Source organism: Pocillopora damicornis, chromosome 7 (genome assembly GCF_964200805.1).
Source record: "Pocillopora damicornis chromosome 7, jaPocDami1.2, whole genome shotgun sequence".
Taxonomy (NCBI): Eukaryota; Metazoa; Cnidaria; class Anthozoa; order Scleractinia; family Pocilloporidae; genus Pocillopora; species Pocillopora damicornis.
The window spans coordinates 14,868,333-14,885,065 of NC_142676.1; the positions used below are offsets into that span (position 1 = coordinate 14,868,333).

Sequence of the window (16,733 nt, forward strand, 5' to 3'; positions counted from 1 at the left end):
TTGACCGGTCGACTGCGCGGGCTACGCTTCTCTATTTGCATCGCTTTTCCCGCCTTAAAAATGATGCGCAAAAAATTGAATAAATAACTATACATTTACATATTTATATCGCTAGTTAAACTCGTTGTTTTGTTTTGACTCGACTGTGGGCTTGTCGAAATACAGCACAGCTCTTTAAAATTCTCACCGAAAACGTCTAACAAGATATATATACCGCACAATACTACAAGCATACACTGTCCTATTAGACCCCAAATTGGGCTGGTCATTAAGTTTTGGTTTGTACAAATGTTTACCATCTTCATTTTAAATCATCACTGCGCATAAGCATCACATATCGTCATTCCTATCCTCGTAGTTTGTCACCACGGCTTAGCTTGTCATGGGTTTCCTTTAGGTGGTGGAAAGTCTGAAGTACTAATCGGAAGGTCGTATGTGCGACTCCTATTGCGAACACTTAGTTTTTTTTTCCTCTGTTAATACCTGTGTTACTCAGTGAATAACATCTTCCTTAACCTAAATCACCAGGCTTAATATTAACCATCTTCATTTACATCATCATTGGGCATAGGCATCGCATATCGACTTTCTTATTCTCGCAATAAGCAGGAACTTTGTCGCTAAACTTGCAACGAGCCTGAAAAAGCTCAGTGGTAGAGCGTCTGAAGTACTCATAGGAAGTTTGTAGGTTCGAGTCCAATTGGATTCTTTCTCTCTCTGAGTATGTCTATGTTATTTACTGAATGACATTTTCATTTGTTTAAATCACCAAGCTCGATATCTACCAACTTCATTTATATCATCACAACTCATAAGTATAACATATTGACGTTCCTATCCTTGCAGAATGCAATAAGTTTGTCACCTTGAACGTAGTAAACAGGCCAAATATTAAACCTTGCCTGGGGTCTTCTATAACATAGTGGTAGACCTTGCGAAGTACTAAAGGGAAAGTCGTACGTTGAAGTCTTATTAGCAGCACTTGAATATTTTTTTAAATCTCTGATTATGTCTGTGTCATTCTTCATTTACCTAGTTTATGGTTCTTGTGGTGTATATTGAAACAATTATTCACCTCCTCTTGGGTAAATAATTGTTTAATACTCTGATACCTATAGGAAAGCGAGAAAAAATCATCCTTCTTAGTTAAGAATAGTTAACCTATAATGATTCGGGAAAATAAAACTGATTTAATATGAAGCCATGATGCTTTGGGTCCGCTTTACAGGCTCATAATTTGGCTTACGGCCAACGTAGTCGTCCATAAATCGTCAGTTGGTTTTATCATTCTGCGTTGCTTATTGTTTGAACATAATGCTACAGTCATTTCTTGTCTGTTTTTTACGTCTACATTACTGGTTTGTTCTCACTACAGGTCATACGACAGGATTGTGTCAGAGTTAAGTTGGTGACGTAACTTGATCGCAGACCATGGTGCTACCAAACATCGTAACGCGTATATCGAAGTTTGACACTCCGGCGAAAGAGAGACTTGATTAAGTCTGTTTCCCGATGGAGTAACCTGGTACAAATTTCAGTTATGATCTATACTTCTATTCCAGCGTCCACGACTCCCGCTTCGGCTATAGGTACAAACTTGTCATCAATCTTAACTAATACAATAGGCCGATCAACATGGCTTCTTCGAGCAGGGTCCCTGTGGCACGGTGTCCATCGATGTACCACAATCCCCTCAACACCTTCCACTGGGTTCCAGTCCTTCCAATAAGATCTTCCTCCGTGTTCCCTCATAAGTTCTGAGGGCCACTGAACATCAATTCTCCGCCCCAGGTTAATGCTATCATAAACCTGCCCGCGGTCAATAATCCGTACACGTTGTGTCAGGCCCTCCACGGATGCAGCCCCGGGACTCTGGAGCTGAGGCATTTGGTGCTGAGCTAGGCTCACGGATAATGTACTAGGTCTCTTAGAGCCCGAGCTCGCCGTAGATCTTTGACTTGTTCTGAACCCCTGTTGCCCCCGATTAAATGAGGAACTTGGCGTCGATCCTCGGGTACTAATGTAAACGGGGCCCTCACGGAAGCTCGTACAACGTTCCGTAAAGGTTGGCCCAATAGAAACTTCCGGTACATTTGCACCCGTGATGTCTCCACCGCTTTGACAAGTGGCGCCACAACGCATGCGTATACGATGCCACAGACGGCCGAGACAACCAGCAATGCCTTTGAAACTCAAAGGACCTCCAACAACTTTAGCTAGTTGTGGGTTTGAGTCCGCATATGATGTTGTTAGTGGTGACACATATATTGGATATCCTATTGGCTGATCACACACTGAATTAATAATGTTCCTTAACGCTTGTTTAGCGTTCTGAATCGAGCCACGCTCTGGATTCCTATTCCTGAGGAAGATCAGTTCTTGAAGTTGTCCTGCCCACAAACCTCGAACACACTCGCGATTGACCTACAAGGCAAGGGGAAAAAATAGCATTGAACCATTTGACTTCTAGAAGAGAATAATATCTAATTTTCCTTTGAATATCACCCCTAGTCACACATAAGGATCACGACAATGAAAAAAATTATCACCAAGTAAAGAAGCTCTTGATTGCTGATCACATTCTCTTTGTCAGCACCTTAGGAAATATATACAGAACAGTATGGAGAATATGCATAGTGATGTTAGGGTGTAAAGGGTTAAGCACTGCCACAAGTTAAGACTACCAGCTATATCTTCGACCAGTTTTTAAAAGGCACATCTGAATCCATTATTGTTGTACTTAGTTTTCCTAAATATTTTCCCTTTTCATTTTTGTGCGTTTGGCACCAAAATATGAACTATTTAATCATTAAGAGATGGGTAGAGTTTCCATTTCCTACACTTATATTCAAGTAGAAGAATTACTCCAATACTCACTTTAATAACTCTAAAACTTAAATATCTCTTGTTGAGCATGATAATCTTGTACTCGTCTGTTCCATCATCAAACACATGCCTGAGGAAAGAAAAGTGTCTCGAGTGTCTTCGCCCTCCCCTTACAAAACATTGACGAAATATTACCGTTAATGGAGCCAACTGTTTCAAAACGTCTTATTTCCTATAAAATTCAGTCGTCATACTCTTATTTAATTGAAATTCGAATCACTAATGATTCTAGAGGTGATGTCCTACAGTTAAAATAACTCGAGGGAATTACGATAAGCTGACTGAACAACAGCATCCACTTGCCGCGAAAATTTGCTCGGGAATTTGTCCGCAGATATTATTTGTTCCAGGAAGTACAGATTTCCCGAGATCGACACCGTTCCGATTCAGTTAAGGACGTTAAGACAACGATGACGACGGCGGCAACAAGAACGTAGGAAAGATAAGATCTAAATAAACCTCGACAGAAATTTAGTCAAGTTTTCATTTTGAATTCAACACTACAGTCACATGTTGTGCCGCAGTGAAGATGTCGTAGCGTCAGAAACGGTTAACGTATCGAGCTATTAGCGAAAGGCTTACAGGAAAATAAGTAACCACACGTCGCCGTAGAGACTCCTTAAACTCCCAAATGAAGTGGACGGCCAGACCGCTCATGTCATGAAGAAAATTTCCTTTATAAATCAAAACTGTCCAACACGATCTGTCATTACGTTATTCTGATAGCATTATTAAATGAATAAGAAATTGAAGTCTCCACTTAATTAGCCGGTCTGTTCGTCCATCTTTTACTAGTCAGCGCCCTATGAACGCGCTTCTATTTAAAAGCTGACCTGAGCGCCAACAAGGACTGAGTATTAGCAAGCACGGCCTGTCTCCATTTTGGATCTCCTTCATGTGAAATGACCATGTTTTGTTCGTGAGCTGTTATGGCATCGTATAAAACTGAAAGTTCGTCGTACTCGTCTGGAGAGGTAAAGTGATCCTTAAAGACGAGAGTAAAAACATAACGGGTTATTTTGTTTTAAGAATGTAAAAATGATTTTGAGTGTGTGGCGTATTTCCCTCAGAGAGCACATTGTAAAATAAGGGTGATGCTTGTAGCAATAGAGGAATGTAACCTCACTATCAAAGTACTGGTCTTCACATTTCCTTAAAAATATCGTTACAAGGGAAACTACAGAAAAGTAACCAGCGTAATAAGAATCTCGAAAAGTTGCGGTCAGAGTAAGAGAATTTCTTGTTTACATTTCTGTTTTAAATTCGTCTGCCTTGTCTTTCAATTAACTAAATATTTTAACCATCCAAGCGCACTATCAATTTTTTATGCGCAACAATATTCTAGTTGAGCCTTTAATATCTCAATACTTCTTACCTGGTGCAGTTTTAGTGACATGCGCACTCCAGGTGCAACAATTTTTCGTAACAGATCCATGTCAGTAAACACCCATTCATCCTTGGCGTCAGTGATTCGAAAATCTCCTTTAAACAGGGCGTGTAGACCGTACAAAAATGATTCCAGGCTGGTTGAAAAGTGAGAGGCAGTTAAATAATGATGAAATCCTCTTATCTTCTTAGTTATTATTACACGTTTCTCAGTTAAATGTCTGTTATAAGATTTGCTTTATACATCCGCACAATGATAATAATCAGGTTTCTTTTGTCACGTTTCTGTTTGGCGACTTGAAATTAATTTTTTTTTGATCGCCCAGAAGGAAATCACTTATTTCGCACTTTCGAAGTTTATTTTCACGAACGTTAATAATAATTTACCGAATGAACAAAACTCCGTATCTTCGAAAGGACGCAGTGCAGATCGACTCATACTTTTTCTTCTTCCAAGCTAGTGAAAGAAAAGAATAACACCTTTCTCTCCTCTACGACCGAGCCCAACACTCACCAGGTCTTTAACCCCAGCAGGTATTTCGTTGCTACAGAAATGTCAAATTCATTTAAAAAGCTGCCGAGAAAATCGAGTGAGCTGACGAGAGAAATCTGAAAAATGTTCGTCAATGGAAATGGCGGCCAAAAATTAATGAGGTTCTACCGAGTATCTTAACTCTTAAAAGTCTGAACAATCGTTCACGACAACTTTTTTAGTCAACCTAACTCTAGTTTGAAAGTCACGCTATGCATTAACAAACCTGGCAGACTGTGGATGTGAAGCAGTCCCTAATGCTCTTCTTCCCAGGAGACACAGCGCAAAACAAAGAGTTGCTAGAAAAGAATCTCTCTCACACTCAACCGGCTGAAACCAAAAACAAAAAGACAATATGATGATCAAACTAGATAAACCTGTGCCTAAAACTCGTCACCGGCCCCCTTTTTTGAACAAACAAAGCCTCCGCCGGTTTCAGAATATAGTTATGTCAGCAGTGAAAAGGTGGCTTTCAATACACCCTCAGTCAAACCCTCGAGCTCATATTGCGGACATCACAAATTAGGAGGACTTGTGTGAGGGCATTCAGTAGAATAGCTGCACGTGTTTTCTCTTGCTTCTTCCAAGTCAGAAATTTTCCATCCTAATGTTTTCACCCTACCTTATTCTTTATCTAATAAATATAAGAATCTGACTTATTTTTGTGGCACGTAATTATGGAAAAATTTCACTGGAGGGGGGGGGGGGGGCGGCAAACAGTTCTCGCTTTTCAAGGAGAGTACTAAATTGCCTAGTTCTTACCTAGTTATGAAATAATAACTTTCTGCGGCTGTCACCTGGAAAGTTGCATTCACACCACCAACAACATAATATTTCTATTTCTTGGATTCATAAAATACAACTCCAGTGGAAAAGTCACCCTCATTGGTCAGATGACCAAATGTTTTTAAAGGTCTCGTGTAATGCTTGCAATTATTAATAATCTGAGATTGAACTGTTAACATTTCCTCACCGGATCCTTACGTGAGGCACAATACTGAATCCAAGAATAGTAACAAGTGAGAAAGCTGGTTCTAGAGATGCCGCTCTGTCGCAGATCGTAATCTTCGTCAATATTATGATAGAAAGATCGATCAACATCCACATACTGCGGGTCATGAACAGACATCAACTGCTCACGTAAGGTCTCGTCACGTAACCAATGATTCAGCTTTGGTGACTTAATTGTGTAGAATATCACCGACTGTGGAGGGTAAACACCAGGTATTTGATGTCACTATTTTACTGTATTCAATGAAGACGTATAGCTCAATCTTTGGCACTTTGGACATTACATAAAAGGGCGACTATGTTGTGTTCTTGGGTAAAACGCTTAACTCTCACAGCGCCTCACTCCATTCAGGAGTATGAAGGGGTACTGTTTTGGTGAAACCTGATGAAATGCCAAGGGAGAAGGGGTGGGGAGGACTTGCATTAAACTACAATCCAAAGACCAGGGATAAGCTCAGTATCAATCTCGCATGGAGATTTAGACCACTTTGTAACTTGCAGAAATTGGTGAACTGTTACTGCTTGGGTTAGCAGACCGGTTTTTACAATTTCAAAAAGCTTTGAAAGGTTAGCTGCCATGTTTTCAGTAGTTAAGTTGTGTGTGTTAAATTCAGGAGACCTAGAGCTTAATTTAGTCATTTAGTGGATACACACCGATTAATGCTCTTTACGTTTTTAAGGCAAATTTCACGATAACACGTTCTTGAAAGAAACTTTGCGAAAAAAGGTGGAGAAAAACCAGTTGCCCTTCAAATCAACTATCATCTAGTTGTTTGCACAAAACATTTCATCCTTCAACATGAAGCAATTTTCAAATATTGATAAAGAAACAGCGTTTTCACAGATGAAAAATAAAAGTATTAACATACCTTCACATAATAAGTGACGAGTATCTTTCGCAGATCAAACACTTGTAACATAGATGCTGCTGAGTTGTCACTGATACTGTAACCTTCGATGATATACTTGGTCGCGCTTACTTCCCAAGCTAACCACCGCTGACCAAACGCCGCATTCAGAGAGAGCATGTTGGGAAGATGGCCCGGCTCACAGCAACAGCAACCTGGGAACAAGTAAATGAATAAGTTGGTGTGTGCACATGAGGAAAAAATGGAAAAAACGTGAATTCTTATGAAAAGAGTTTTCTTCGTGTATTGTAGATCTATGGCATGGCAAAGAATTCTGTGAGTCTGCCCGAAGGCCGGGTGTGAAGATGAGGCAAATATACTTCCAAAGTTTTTCTATCACTCAGACAAAGTCAAACGAAAATAAGGGGCTCAAGGTTAAAAGAAAGTTGTTGCTGCATTAAATTTCACTAAAAATCTGCAAATTCAGAAACAAACCATCATCATCTTCGACTCCTTCGGTGATAGCTTCAACTTCTCGCTGCTGACAGTATGTGCCTAAAGTTAAAAAAATGAAGGTATAGATTTGACAATGTACCTGAATATTCATCTATTATCAAAACAGGGCTGAGGCAATAATAAGAGATTTAGTAAAGAAAAGGAAAACATTCAGAACTAAATTGAGATAAAAATTTCATGAGTTTCTTTATGCATTGTGCCTACAATGGAATTTTACCACGTAATCCTATTTTCACAAGAATCTATCAAACTAGGAAGTTTCGTAAAAACAACTTGCTTGTTTGTTCCCCATATAAGAAAGTTAATAATATGACTGAGATTCTCTTTCATAATTTGCCAGCTCTTCCAAAAGTCCATAGGGGGGCTGTCGTAAAGACTGCAATTCTTACCTCTAAACTCCAACCCTCGAACCTGAAAGGTAACAAGGCCATTTCCAACCTCTATGACGTGAACCAGAGCATTGAGGTAGTCTGAAGCTAACATGAAACAGTCCCCTGTAGAAAACGGCCCCCAACGGCCCATCATAAGGTCCCCACACAGGCTGTGCTGCAGGGACCTTGTTAGATGTTCGTAGAATATAGAGTTGAGATTGTTGTCGTCACTTCCTGAATTTCGAGAAAAGAAGACGTTGGAAATCGTTTCAGCGTCAAATCAATGATAGTTATCTATTATTTTTACATACGTATATTCTTACGAGCGCGTCCTAATGAAAGTCATACTAAGTCGTTGGACCATTTCACAATTTGGTCTACGTTTAATGACAGTCATTTTTCTACTTCATTCTACTAACAACCTGTTTAAGTATAAAAATAATAGGAACAATTTCCAACACTTCGATAGGAGTCAAAACTATTCTTCCACGCGTTGACCCAGCATTCCTCCCAGTGTTGAATTATGATAAAACCAGCTTTGATTGTCTCGTTTGGAAAGGTAATGCAACAGGAAATCATAAGCTCCCTGAACGGTGATTGTTAAGCCTATCGGGTGTGGGAGTATCTGAAGTTTGTTACACTAGGTACTTCAGCTTGTGGAATCTGAGATAAACTGAGAGATAGTGGCTGTTCGTGTTAAGCACCATTACAGGGAAGGACCCAATTAGATACGATAATTTGTGGTTCTCAAGATGAATGCGAAATGCCACTCTCTCATATATCCTCCACGTGACCAACTGCTGTTGGTCAATAAACTTGAAGGCTCTGGGCAACCCTACTGGACAGGACAAAGAAGGAATACATGAAACAAAAACAACTTTACCAGGATTTCTGTCGAGCTGCGAGGAGAGGCGTGTGTTAGAATGATCCACTCGACTAGTGCTAAATACAAGAGAGACATTAAAATAGTTTAATACACTAACTCCTTGTATCTTTAAAAACCATACGTAAATCTACGGCTGAAAGACAGAATTGTACTTACTATATACGAATTGAAAATTACGATAAACGCATAGTTTCCAAAATGTTATTGAAATAACTATTCGATTAAGACGAGGAACGTTTTGATGTTGATTGTATGCATTTATCCGTACCATGTTGGTGGAGAAAAATCTGTCAATCCAGCTATCGAGTTGAGGAGTTACCGAGTTAAAATGTCTTCTATGTAACGTCAGTGTTGCTGAGTCGAGAAAGCTGTTGACAAAGCTCAGCGACGCGAACTAAGCTTAACATAAGGGATACCTTTCGTGCTACTTACTTGTAGTCCTTCTCCCAGAATTTGACAGGCCGCACGTATGACGTAATGAATATAGCGCTACCCAGGAAAGGGTTCAATGGAGCAGACAGCACAGACGACAATACAGCTTGGAAAAACAACATGGCGGAGTCTGAGGGGAAATATGTCAAGGAAGCATCGAAACAGCAACAGCGACTAGTGAGGATAGCCGGCAAAAAATGGTAATAAAAGAAAAGGTGCTGCATGTATGTGCTTCATGAACGAACACAATCTTCTGTTGACGATTTCACACACTGTGACTAAATACATGATTAAAAAGTTTCCACTGGTCATTTAGGAGAACATTGACCGCTTAGCTCGGTTATACCCAAGAAAACTTCACACTTAAGTGTAACAAAGGAACAAGTGCGGTTTCAAACCTATTACACTTTATTACTGACTATATCAAAACTAACATTCCACTTCATAAACAGCTGGGACTGAAAAGACAAAATCAAAGCTATTTTTGTTTTGAACTCGGAGATCAGGGATAAAAAGGTGCTAAGAGCGTTCGCGTCTCACCGCTGAAAGCTGGTTCTCGTACCAAGGCTTTCTCTTCCAAATCTTTGCTTTCCTCTCTTTCGAGAGTCAACACTCTAAATTAAAATTCTCCAAGGAAAAAGGGAAAGAAGGATGTGTCCTTTCTGAGACCCAACTCAGTATTCATTGCACTATTTGATTACCACTAGAAAAGGATACGAGGAACACTGAAGGGTTGTGCGAATGCATGAAAAGCAGAGCCCCACGTGATCTGCCATGGAGCTATGTACGTCACCACGAATCGGACCTTTAAGACAAGTTCATACAACTGAAAGAGAAACAAAATGATGTTATTAATTTTAATAATAACAATAATAAATGATTATTAATACCATTTGAGATCACTTTCGGTTGAGTGTCACAAAACCAAAGTCAACGGCCAATCAGAAGAAAGTAAATACCTTTAAGGGCTAATGAGAATTCAAATTAAAAACAACGAAACTGCCAAAGTGCGGGAAAACGCCGCCGACCAAGTCGTGATTGGTTTCATTATTGCATCTGACTGATTGATGGAGTGAAATGATTACAGAGGGAAGTAAAGGAGATTCATTGCCATCTCGGAATCACGGATCACTCAATTGAAATTGCTCCAACTTCTCTCGCTGAGAAGCAATTTTATTGCCAACTTATTGCTTTAGCTACACTCTTTTACGTCTTGTTACTCAATACTTTGCATTATTGTGCATATTAGTTTCTATCTTACTCTTACATTTACCTTACTCATGAATATTGACATAAAGAAATAGTCCACAACAAAAGTCTCCGAGCTGTGACTGTAGTCAAAGTGAAAGAAGAGAACTGTCCATAGCAACACCACATGCTGCCTAGAGGAGTCTGAGAACGAGGAGCGCAACAGCTTCAAACCCACGATACATATGACTACTGGCCCTCCGCTACAAAAAAATCAAGAAAACAAAGTATTGTTCCCTTAGTTCAGGAATGTTCCAAATCGGATTTTTTGAAAGATTCCTGCTCTTAAAGAAGGGCATTCAAATACCATTATAAGAATTTGACGCTGAATATGAAAAATGTCTTGCGAGGATAATTTTTTTTTTTACAACCAAGGTAAATGTTTGGGGAAACTTACCCTTAATGTTTTATGACCCTATCAAGTGAAATTAAATGGCAAAATGAGCTTCCGTGCACACAAAAACACAACTGTGTACTTACAAGTGGCCAAACTTGTCAACTAATCGGCTAGCATTCGATGTCAGTGCACTCAAAAATACAGCAGGATAAATAATATTCCTCTCTACAAAATTCAACCACACGTGAACCCATTCGTAAGCCATGATCTTGGCTGGAGCTAAAAAAAGAGAAAATAATGCTTACAGTAAGACTACCAAAAGTCTTTACTTATTAGTTAAGACGATATGCAAACAAACTGGAGACTGAATCGGAGAGCCCCTTTCTGCTAGTGGTCCACAAAAAAACTCCAAACTCAACACGCAGGGGAAAATAACAGAGGAGAGTATTTTAAGTTCCAAACGAATGGTCATAAGTTCCACCTTCGAGAACATTCAGATGTTCCTTTTACCCAGAAGAAATGTGTCACGCAGAGAACTCGAAAAAATGTTTCACCAACCTTTAACTTCGTATTGGTTGAACTCACGACTTCGTAGAAAGGGCCTTGCGAAACACAGCCAGGGAAGAGGTTTGTGAAGCTGAGGCCAAATATAATGGTTGACGACGCCCAGTAATCCGGCTACAGCGTACAACACATAGCTGACATATGGCTATCGAAAGCAACAGGCAAAGATACAATAAGTCAAAACAAGATCACTTCGGTATTGTTTTTATCACCTGTTCGATTGCATTCTGTCTAACCCTTGCATTCTTAAGCTCTGAGTCACAATTCTCCCCCCCCTCCCCCCCTAGTTGCTACACAAGTCTTTGGACATTAGTTACAAAAATTTGGTAATAATTCAAGACAGCGCCCTCAGTTTATTGGTTTTTGTATTCTCCTACAGTCATTGCTGTAAATCGTATTGATATTGCAAGGAGAAGATAAACACTTCTAGATTGATGAGTTAAAATGACTTCTCAATCTTTTACCATTTTTGCGCTTTCCGGTCTATTATCGAATCAACTTATTTGTCTATCCAACTAAATAAACATTTGAATATTCATTTTTACTCAGCGGCACTTTTCATTACCACAAAAGCGACTCTTAAATGTTGAAACGCTAGCTGACTTCCTAGAGACACCCAACCCAAAACCTCTCTTAATCAAAGTCATTTACGAATGTGGAACCCTACAAGGCATTAAATAATCCTATCAGATTCAGCCACATACTTGGATAAATTGTCAAATAAGCAATAAAAATCAACTCCATACCTGTAGAGCTGTGAATACTGTGCTCAGATGAATAGCAAATACAAACACCAAGATGAAGATACAACAAACGACATCATTCTGAAGACGCTTGGCCTGTCAAAAACAGGAAGAAACTCAGTTACAAGACAATAAATTTTGACCTCGGTCTTGAAATTAAGAGAAGTGATTGGTTAAGCATTTGTCTCAAACGTGGAGCAATGGCAAAGTTTGATTATCCCTTAAGCATTCGAATCTCAAACCTTATGATTTTACGATCGGTTGCTCTCAGTAACTCAACAATAGAGAACTGATTTGAAGTTTTTATATGAAATAATTCATATTTGTACTGCGGTTGTAGATGAAAGTGAAATGTGATCATCGCAGTAAATTTTCCAATTTAAGCAATTGGAAAGAAGAAGCCTGAAAAAAAAATCAGGACTTCAACGGGATCCCGTTGAAGTCCTGATTTTTTTTCAGGCTTCTTCTTTCCAATTGCTTAAATTGGAAAATTTACTGCGATGATCACATTTCACTTTCATCTACAACCGCAGTACAAATATGAATTATTTCATATAAAAACTTCACATCATTTCACTGCACGGGAAGATATGAACTCAATAAATTGACCTCGCTCCCAATGTGTGGCTTCATAGCTCAGTTGGTAGAGCATCGCACCGGTATCGCGGAGGTCACGGGATCCCGTTGAAGTCCTGATTTTTTTCAGGCTTCTTCTTTCCAATTGCTTAAATTAAAAAATTTACTGCGATGATCACATTTCACTTTCAGAGAACTGATTGGTGAGATTGCAAATACAGGGTACATATGCCACCTTCCTACCTACTGCCACAATAAATAGTTCTCAGTCCCTGCTGCTCATTTGTTACAGCATCCGGCAGAAAAGTGAGAAGTGGCTAGGGCAAGAATCTTAGGGAAGACATAATTTTCGTCCCAAGCTCGCGACATTGTTTGAAATCATTGTCCATTAAAGTAATTTTAAGTAACTTTAAATCAATCGCGAATTGGCGTCCACTTTTTCCCGCGCTTCAAGCTGACTGAATGTTGTTAATTCGAGTTCTCATCGGTTCTCGTTATTTCCCTTCCCTCTGATTGGCTGTTGTGGTAACTTAGGCTTTGATACGTCGGTGAATCGAAAAGCGCTCTAATAAGAGGACAATTAGCTAACGTACCACAGTCGCTCTAAGCTTCTCAGGCAAAGGATCAACAAATTCCTCTTCATTATCCTTAACAGCATCTTTCCCAAAAGCTTTCTTGAACACCGCCCTGTGACACAAACGGGAAAATACGTTATATTAGGTCAAAAAAAATAGGTAAAAACAAAATAATTGTATGTAGTCGAACAATAAAAATGAAAATGAACAAACACACATTTGATCGAGAGATCTCGCAAATTATTTTAGGAAGCGTAAGTATTTTTCAAATCTGGCAAAGTAAGCCGATCATATAATCTTGGTTTAAAGGGATGTTAGACTACTCCGCCATGCAGACTCTTGCTATTTGGTCTCACCCCAAAACTGTAGGATCACTGGCACTGCGGCTCAGGTGATACGAAATGACAACGAGCACACCACTGAACACAGAGAACAGAATATGTTGGCCGCCTTCTTTACCGTGCTATGAAGAAAGAAAACAATAGTAACGTATGGTATATTATTAACAATCACTCTTATCCCCTCTCTTACACTGTTACAACTTGTGACGTTACATTTAATATAGTTTTGACCATGTGGAGGTCTATTCCTATGCGTGCAAAAGTTTTTGGGATTGTCTTGGTTTTGCTTTCCCACGTGAATTTACTTTTCGTTCTGATTGGCCTCTTGTGGTGTTTCCTTTGTTCTGATTGGGTGCTGCAATTACTTTTGTTTTTGATTGATGACTTTCAATAGACCTCCTTGGCTTGGATGTTTTGTTTACCCATTTCAGGTCTGAAGGGAATTCCCAGCTTTATCTTTTGTAGATTATACCTACATAAGCACGTGAATTTGGAAGACACAGTGTCCTAAGGTGATAAGTATCACAAGTTTTTAGTTTCCTTACCAACATAGCTCCATAGCAGAAGCCATAAAGAAAACAGACCGCCAAAAGATTACGAAACAGACTCCAAAGTGCTCCCGTTAAACTTGTAATGGCTAAAAAATTAAAATAATTCGAAGCATTTCAATGATATAGTCAGAGGAATTACACACTAAATTTTCAATGGAATGTGTTCCAACTATTGCAAAATGTACATTAAAGAGTTGGTTCATAGCGTACGTACATCGAGTTATAGATGCACGCCGGAAGTTTAGAGAGCACGAAGTAAGCATAAATTTTCCCTGTTCGTTTCTAATAACAGTGTGGGTTTTAGAGTACAGTTGGGCAATTCTTAGTTGCATCAAGGCTTCCTGAAAACTGATAGATAACATTACTCTCAGAAAGTAATCTAGGTATACTTTACTTTAATTGTTTTCCTCCTTAAGAAAGGTTCTGACTGTGGTCAGTGACGACTGATTGATTGACTTAACAAACAAATTATCTTTACCATTTCCTCCAAACAAATGCATATCCAATTGTTCCAGTATGTACATAAAAAATGTGTTGACTTGGGGTAGGAGACCAACAAGGAAGATTAAAGGAAAGCCAAGAATAAACCCTGCAAAAAAAGAGAAAAAAATCAAGCAAAGAATTAATTGACTCAAGCATAGTTTTTTTCAAATCCCTGTGAGAGCTTCTCCTTGCCCTAGGATACTATCTAAGGACACGTTTTCCAAGGGTTAGCTGGAACCGTTTTGTTCTGTTCTGTGGCAGTGCCTCCTTACACTTAGCTGCGCAAATGGGTACCTGTAAGTTCTTCACAAACATTTGTATGTTTATAAGGTATTCCTATGAAATACCTTATGTATGACCTTTGCTTAAGCAATTGCTTGGTGATTATAATTCAAATGGCTTTGAATGGATTGCAACAGATTATGAGAATTGTTTTCCAATAGATCTCAACCACAATTCAGTAAGACTCAATAGTCAACTAAATGCTGTGTTGATTGGTAACCCGAGCATAATGGGTTTTATTGTGCCTGCTTATAGTCATTTATTTGAAACAATTTGTCTTTGTCAACTATGGTAAAAAATGGAAGACAGTTGATTTTTCTTAAGCTGCCTGGAGGTGCAAAGTACTTTGCTAATCACCTCTAAACTCAGACTAAATGTTACCACTCAGTTGTGAGGTACATGTATATACCAAAAGTTGATAGCACTACCTACCAATCAGAAAGTCTCTTGTGTATGTCAGAGTGGAATCAGTGGCAAATGGGATACCATATAATGAGACTGTAACCACTTGAGACTGAGTCAGTTTGTCCAAGGTAAGAATACATATTGCTAAAACACAGAAATATGTTGGCCGACTAAACACAATCATGTGATTGTGTCCCTAGAATTGAGGAAAGAACATGGCTCTATTTAGTTTAAGAAAATTTCAATGTATATTATGAAAATGATAAACATGACAACACACTTTTACTGCACTTCCAGAGATAGTATAGATTATTACTGCTTTGAAATGATGAAAGCAGCCACATCCCCATGAATAAAACATGTGGGAGATGCTCCTGATATTAAAATCAATCAGAATTCATGGTAACAACACTTAAAAGGTGGCACAGTACTTACATGTGTTGGAGAGGCAGCATCAGGCTGAACACTCTGCAAAAGTGGTTAAGACATAGATTTTTATTTATTAATTTTTTCTGACATGTGTCCAATTATACATTGCTCATATATCATCTGTGGACAAAATATAAATTTTCTTTGAGAACTTCACTTTTTCTGTTTAATTCTTATGTTTTCTTTGCAGGTCAACCCCATAATCAGTACAATGAGCTTTCACAACTCAGAAAAATACCTTTCATTGAACACACTTGAAGTTTGAAGAGAACATATATTCAACTAACCACATGCATCAAATCAACTGCTGTGACAGCCACACAGTCTCTTGCAGCTCTGGTCTTTCACATTTAAACACCACTTGTTTGGTTGCTCAAAGAAAACGTCTTACATTACAAGTATAGACATTGCTGTTCATTCATGTCAAAGTGGACAATAAGCATTGTACACCGGACAATTGGAGATGTTAAGTAAACTACTTGCTGGTTATAATTGACAGCTGATTCCAAATAACTCAAACTTTACCCTTGGTAATAGAAAGTCCCAGAATTTTTTCTTGGAGCTTAGAGCTAAGGAAGGTAAAGTGCATGACGGAACTGTTGATCCCATGCAATCATACAATTAACATGCTTCATGAGTTCATTTTTGATAATTCCTGATACTGTATTCAACATTTTGACTGGTAACAATTCATGACTCACCATATTGACTGTAACAGTATTCTAACCTTAATAAGAGAAAATTGGCATCCAGCCAGCACAAAACAAAACACAAAAATCCAGAAGTCTCTAAAGAAGTCTGCCAACAGAAGCCAATAACCCAGAACTGCCACAAGAACAGCCAACAATACAGACACTGCTGCTTCTATCATGTATTTGTTCCTTTAAACAGAATGGTACATGTGTTACTACCAATGGTGATCAATAAATAAAAATCTCCTCTTATGTAAACTTTGGAGCAAAATTACTTCTTTTGATTTAACAATACTGAGAATAAGCACCTGGATCTGTTTCACTAATATTTACTAAAGGCAATATTAAACCCCTCAGGATGTACATGATAGTGTCAAACATGAAAAACAGAATAAATAGCACGAATATTGAAAATGATAAAAGTTCATCTACTACTTGAAATAATTAAAACATTCTCATTGGTTGAAAGTGAACATACTGTATACATTACATAGTTCAAATTTATCCTTGGTTCAAGAAAGAAATATTAAAATTGAAACAAGCCAAGTACACAAAAACGTACATTTTGTATTAAAACATGGAATGCTTATCTATAAGAAACAATGGAATCAAGAAAAATAATGCATAATGTTTAGCCCC

At 38.6% G+C, this 16,733-nt stretch overlaps 1 protein-coding gene across 4 annotated transcripts in view; it reads right to left on the bottom strand.

Moving 5' to 3' along the window:
* Positions 1–91: 91 nt before the first annotated feature.
* Positions 92–16,733, bottom strand: part of LOC113676035 (pecanex-like protein 1) — a 28,939-nt gene continuing 12,297 nt past the window's right edge. For all 4 annotated transcript variants that reach the window (XM_027192650.2, XM_027192649.2, XM_027192647.2 and 1 more), the window contains exons 12-34: positions 16,130–16,283; positions 15,409–15,441; positions 15,001–15,169; positions 14,282–14,392; positions 13,798–13,889; positions 13,268–13,374; positions 12,930–13,023; positions 11,764–11,856; positions 11,012–11,162; positions 10,597–10,732; positions 10,142–10,319; positions 9,586–9,694; positions 8,869–8,998; positions 8,434–8,492; positions 7,569–7,784; positions 7,159–7,218; positions 6,685–6,878; positions 5,778–6,008; positions 5,031–5,134; positions 4,262–4,409; positions 3,720–3,871; positions 2,878–2,956; positions 92–2,424 (exon numbers count right to left, since the gene is read on the bottom strand). In XM_027192650.2, coding sequence (XP_027048451.2) covers positions 1,546–2,424; positions 2,878–2,956; positions 3,720–3,871; positions 4,262–4,409; positions 5,031–5,134; positions 5,778–6,008; positions 6,685–6,878; positions 7,159–7,218; positions 7,569–7,784; positions 8,434–8,492; positions 8,869–8,998; positions 9,586–9,694; positions 10,142–10,319; positions 10,597–10,732; positions 11,012–11,162; positions 11,764–11,856; positions 12,930–13,023; positions 13,268–13,374; positions 13,798–13,889; positions 14,282–14,392; positions 15,001–15,169; positions 15,409–15,441; positions 16,130–16,283 — 3,679 coding nt within the window. In that variant the 3' untranslated portion in view covers positions 92–1,545. The remainder of the gene's footprint in view (positions 2,425–2,877; positions 2,957–3,719; positions 3,872–4,261; positions 4,410–5,030; positions 5,135–5,777; positions 6,009–6,684; positions 6,879–7,158; positions 7,219–7,568; positions 7,785–8,433; positions 8,493–8,868; positions 8,999–9,585; positions 9,695–10,141; positions 10,320–10,596; positions 10,733–11,011; positions 11,163–11,763; positions 11,857–12,929; positions 13,024–13,267; positions 13,375–13,797; positions 13,890–14,281; positions 14,393–15,000; positions 15,170–15,408; positions 15,442–16,129; positions 16,284–16,733) is intronic.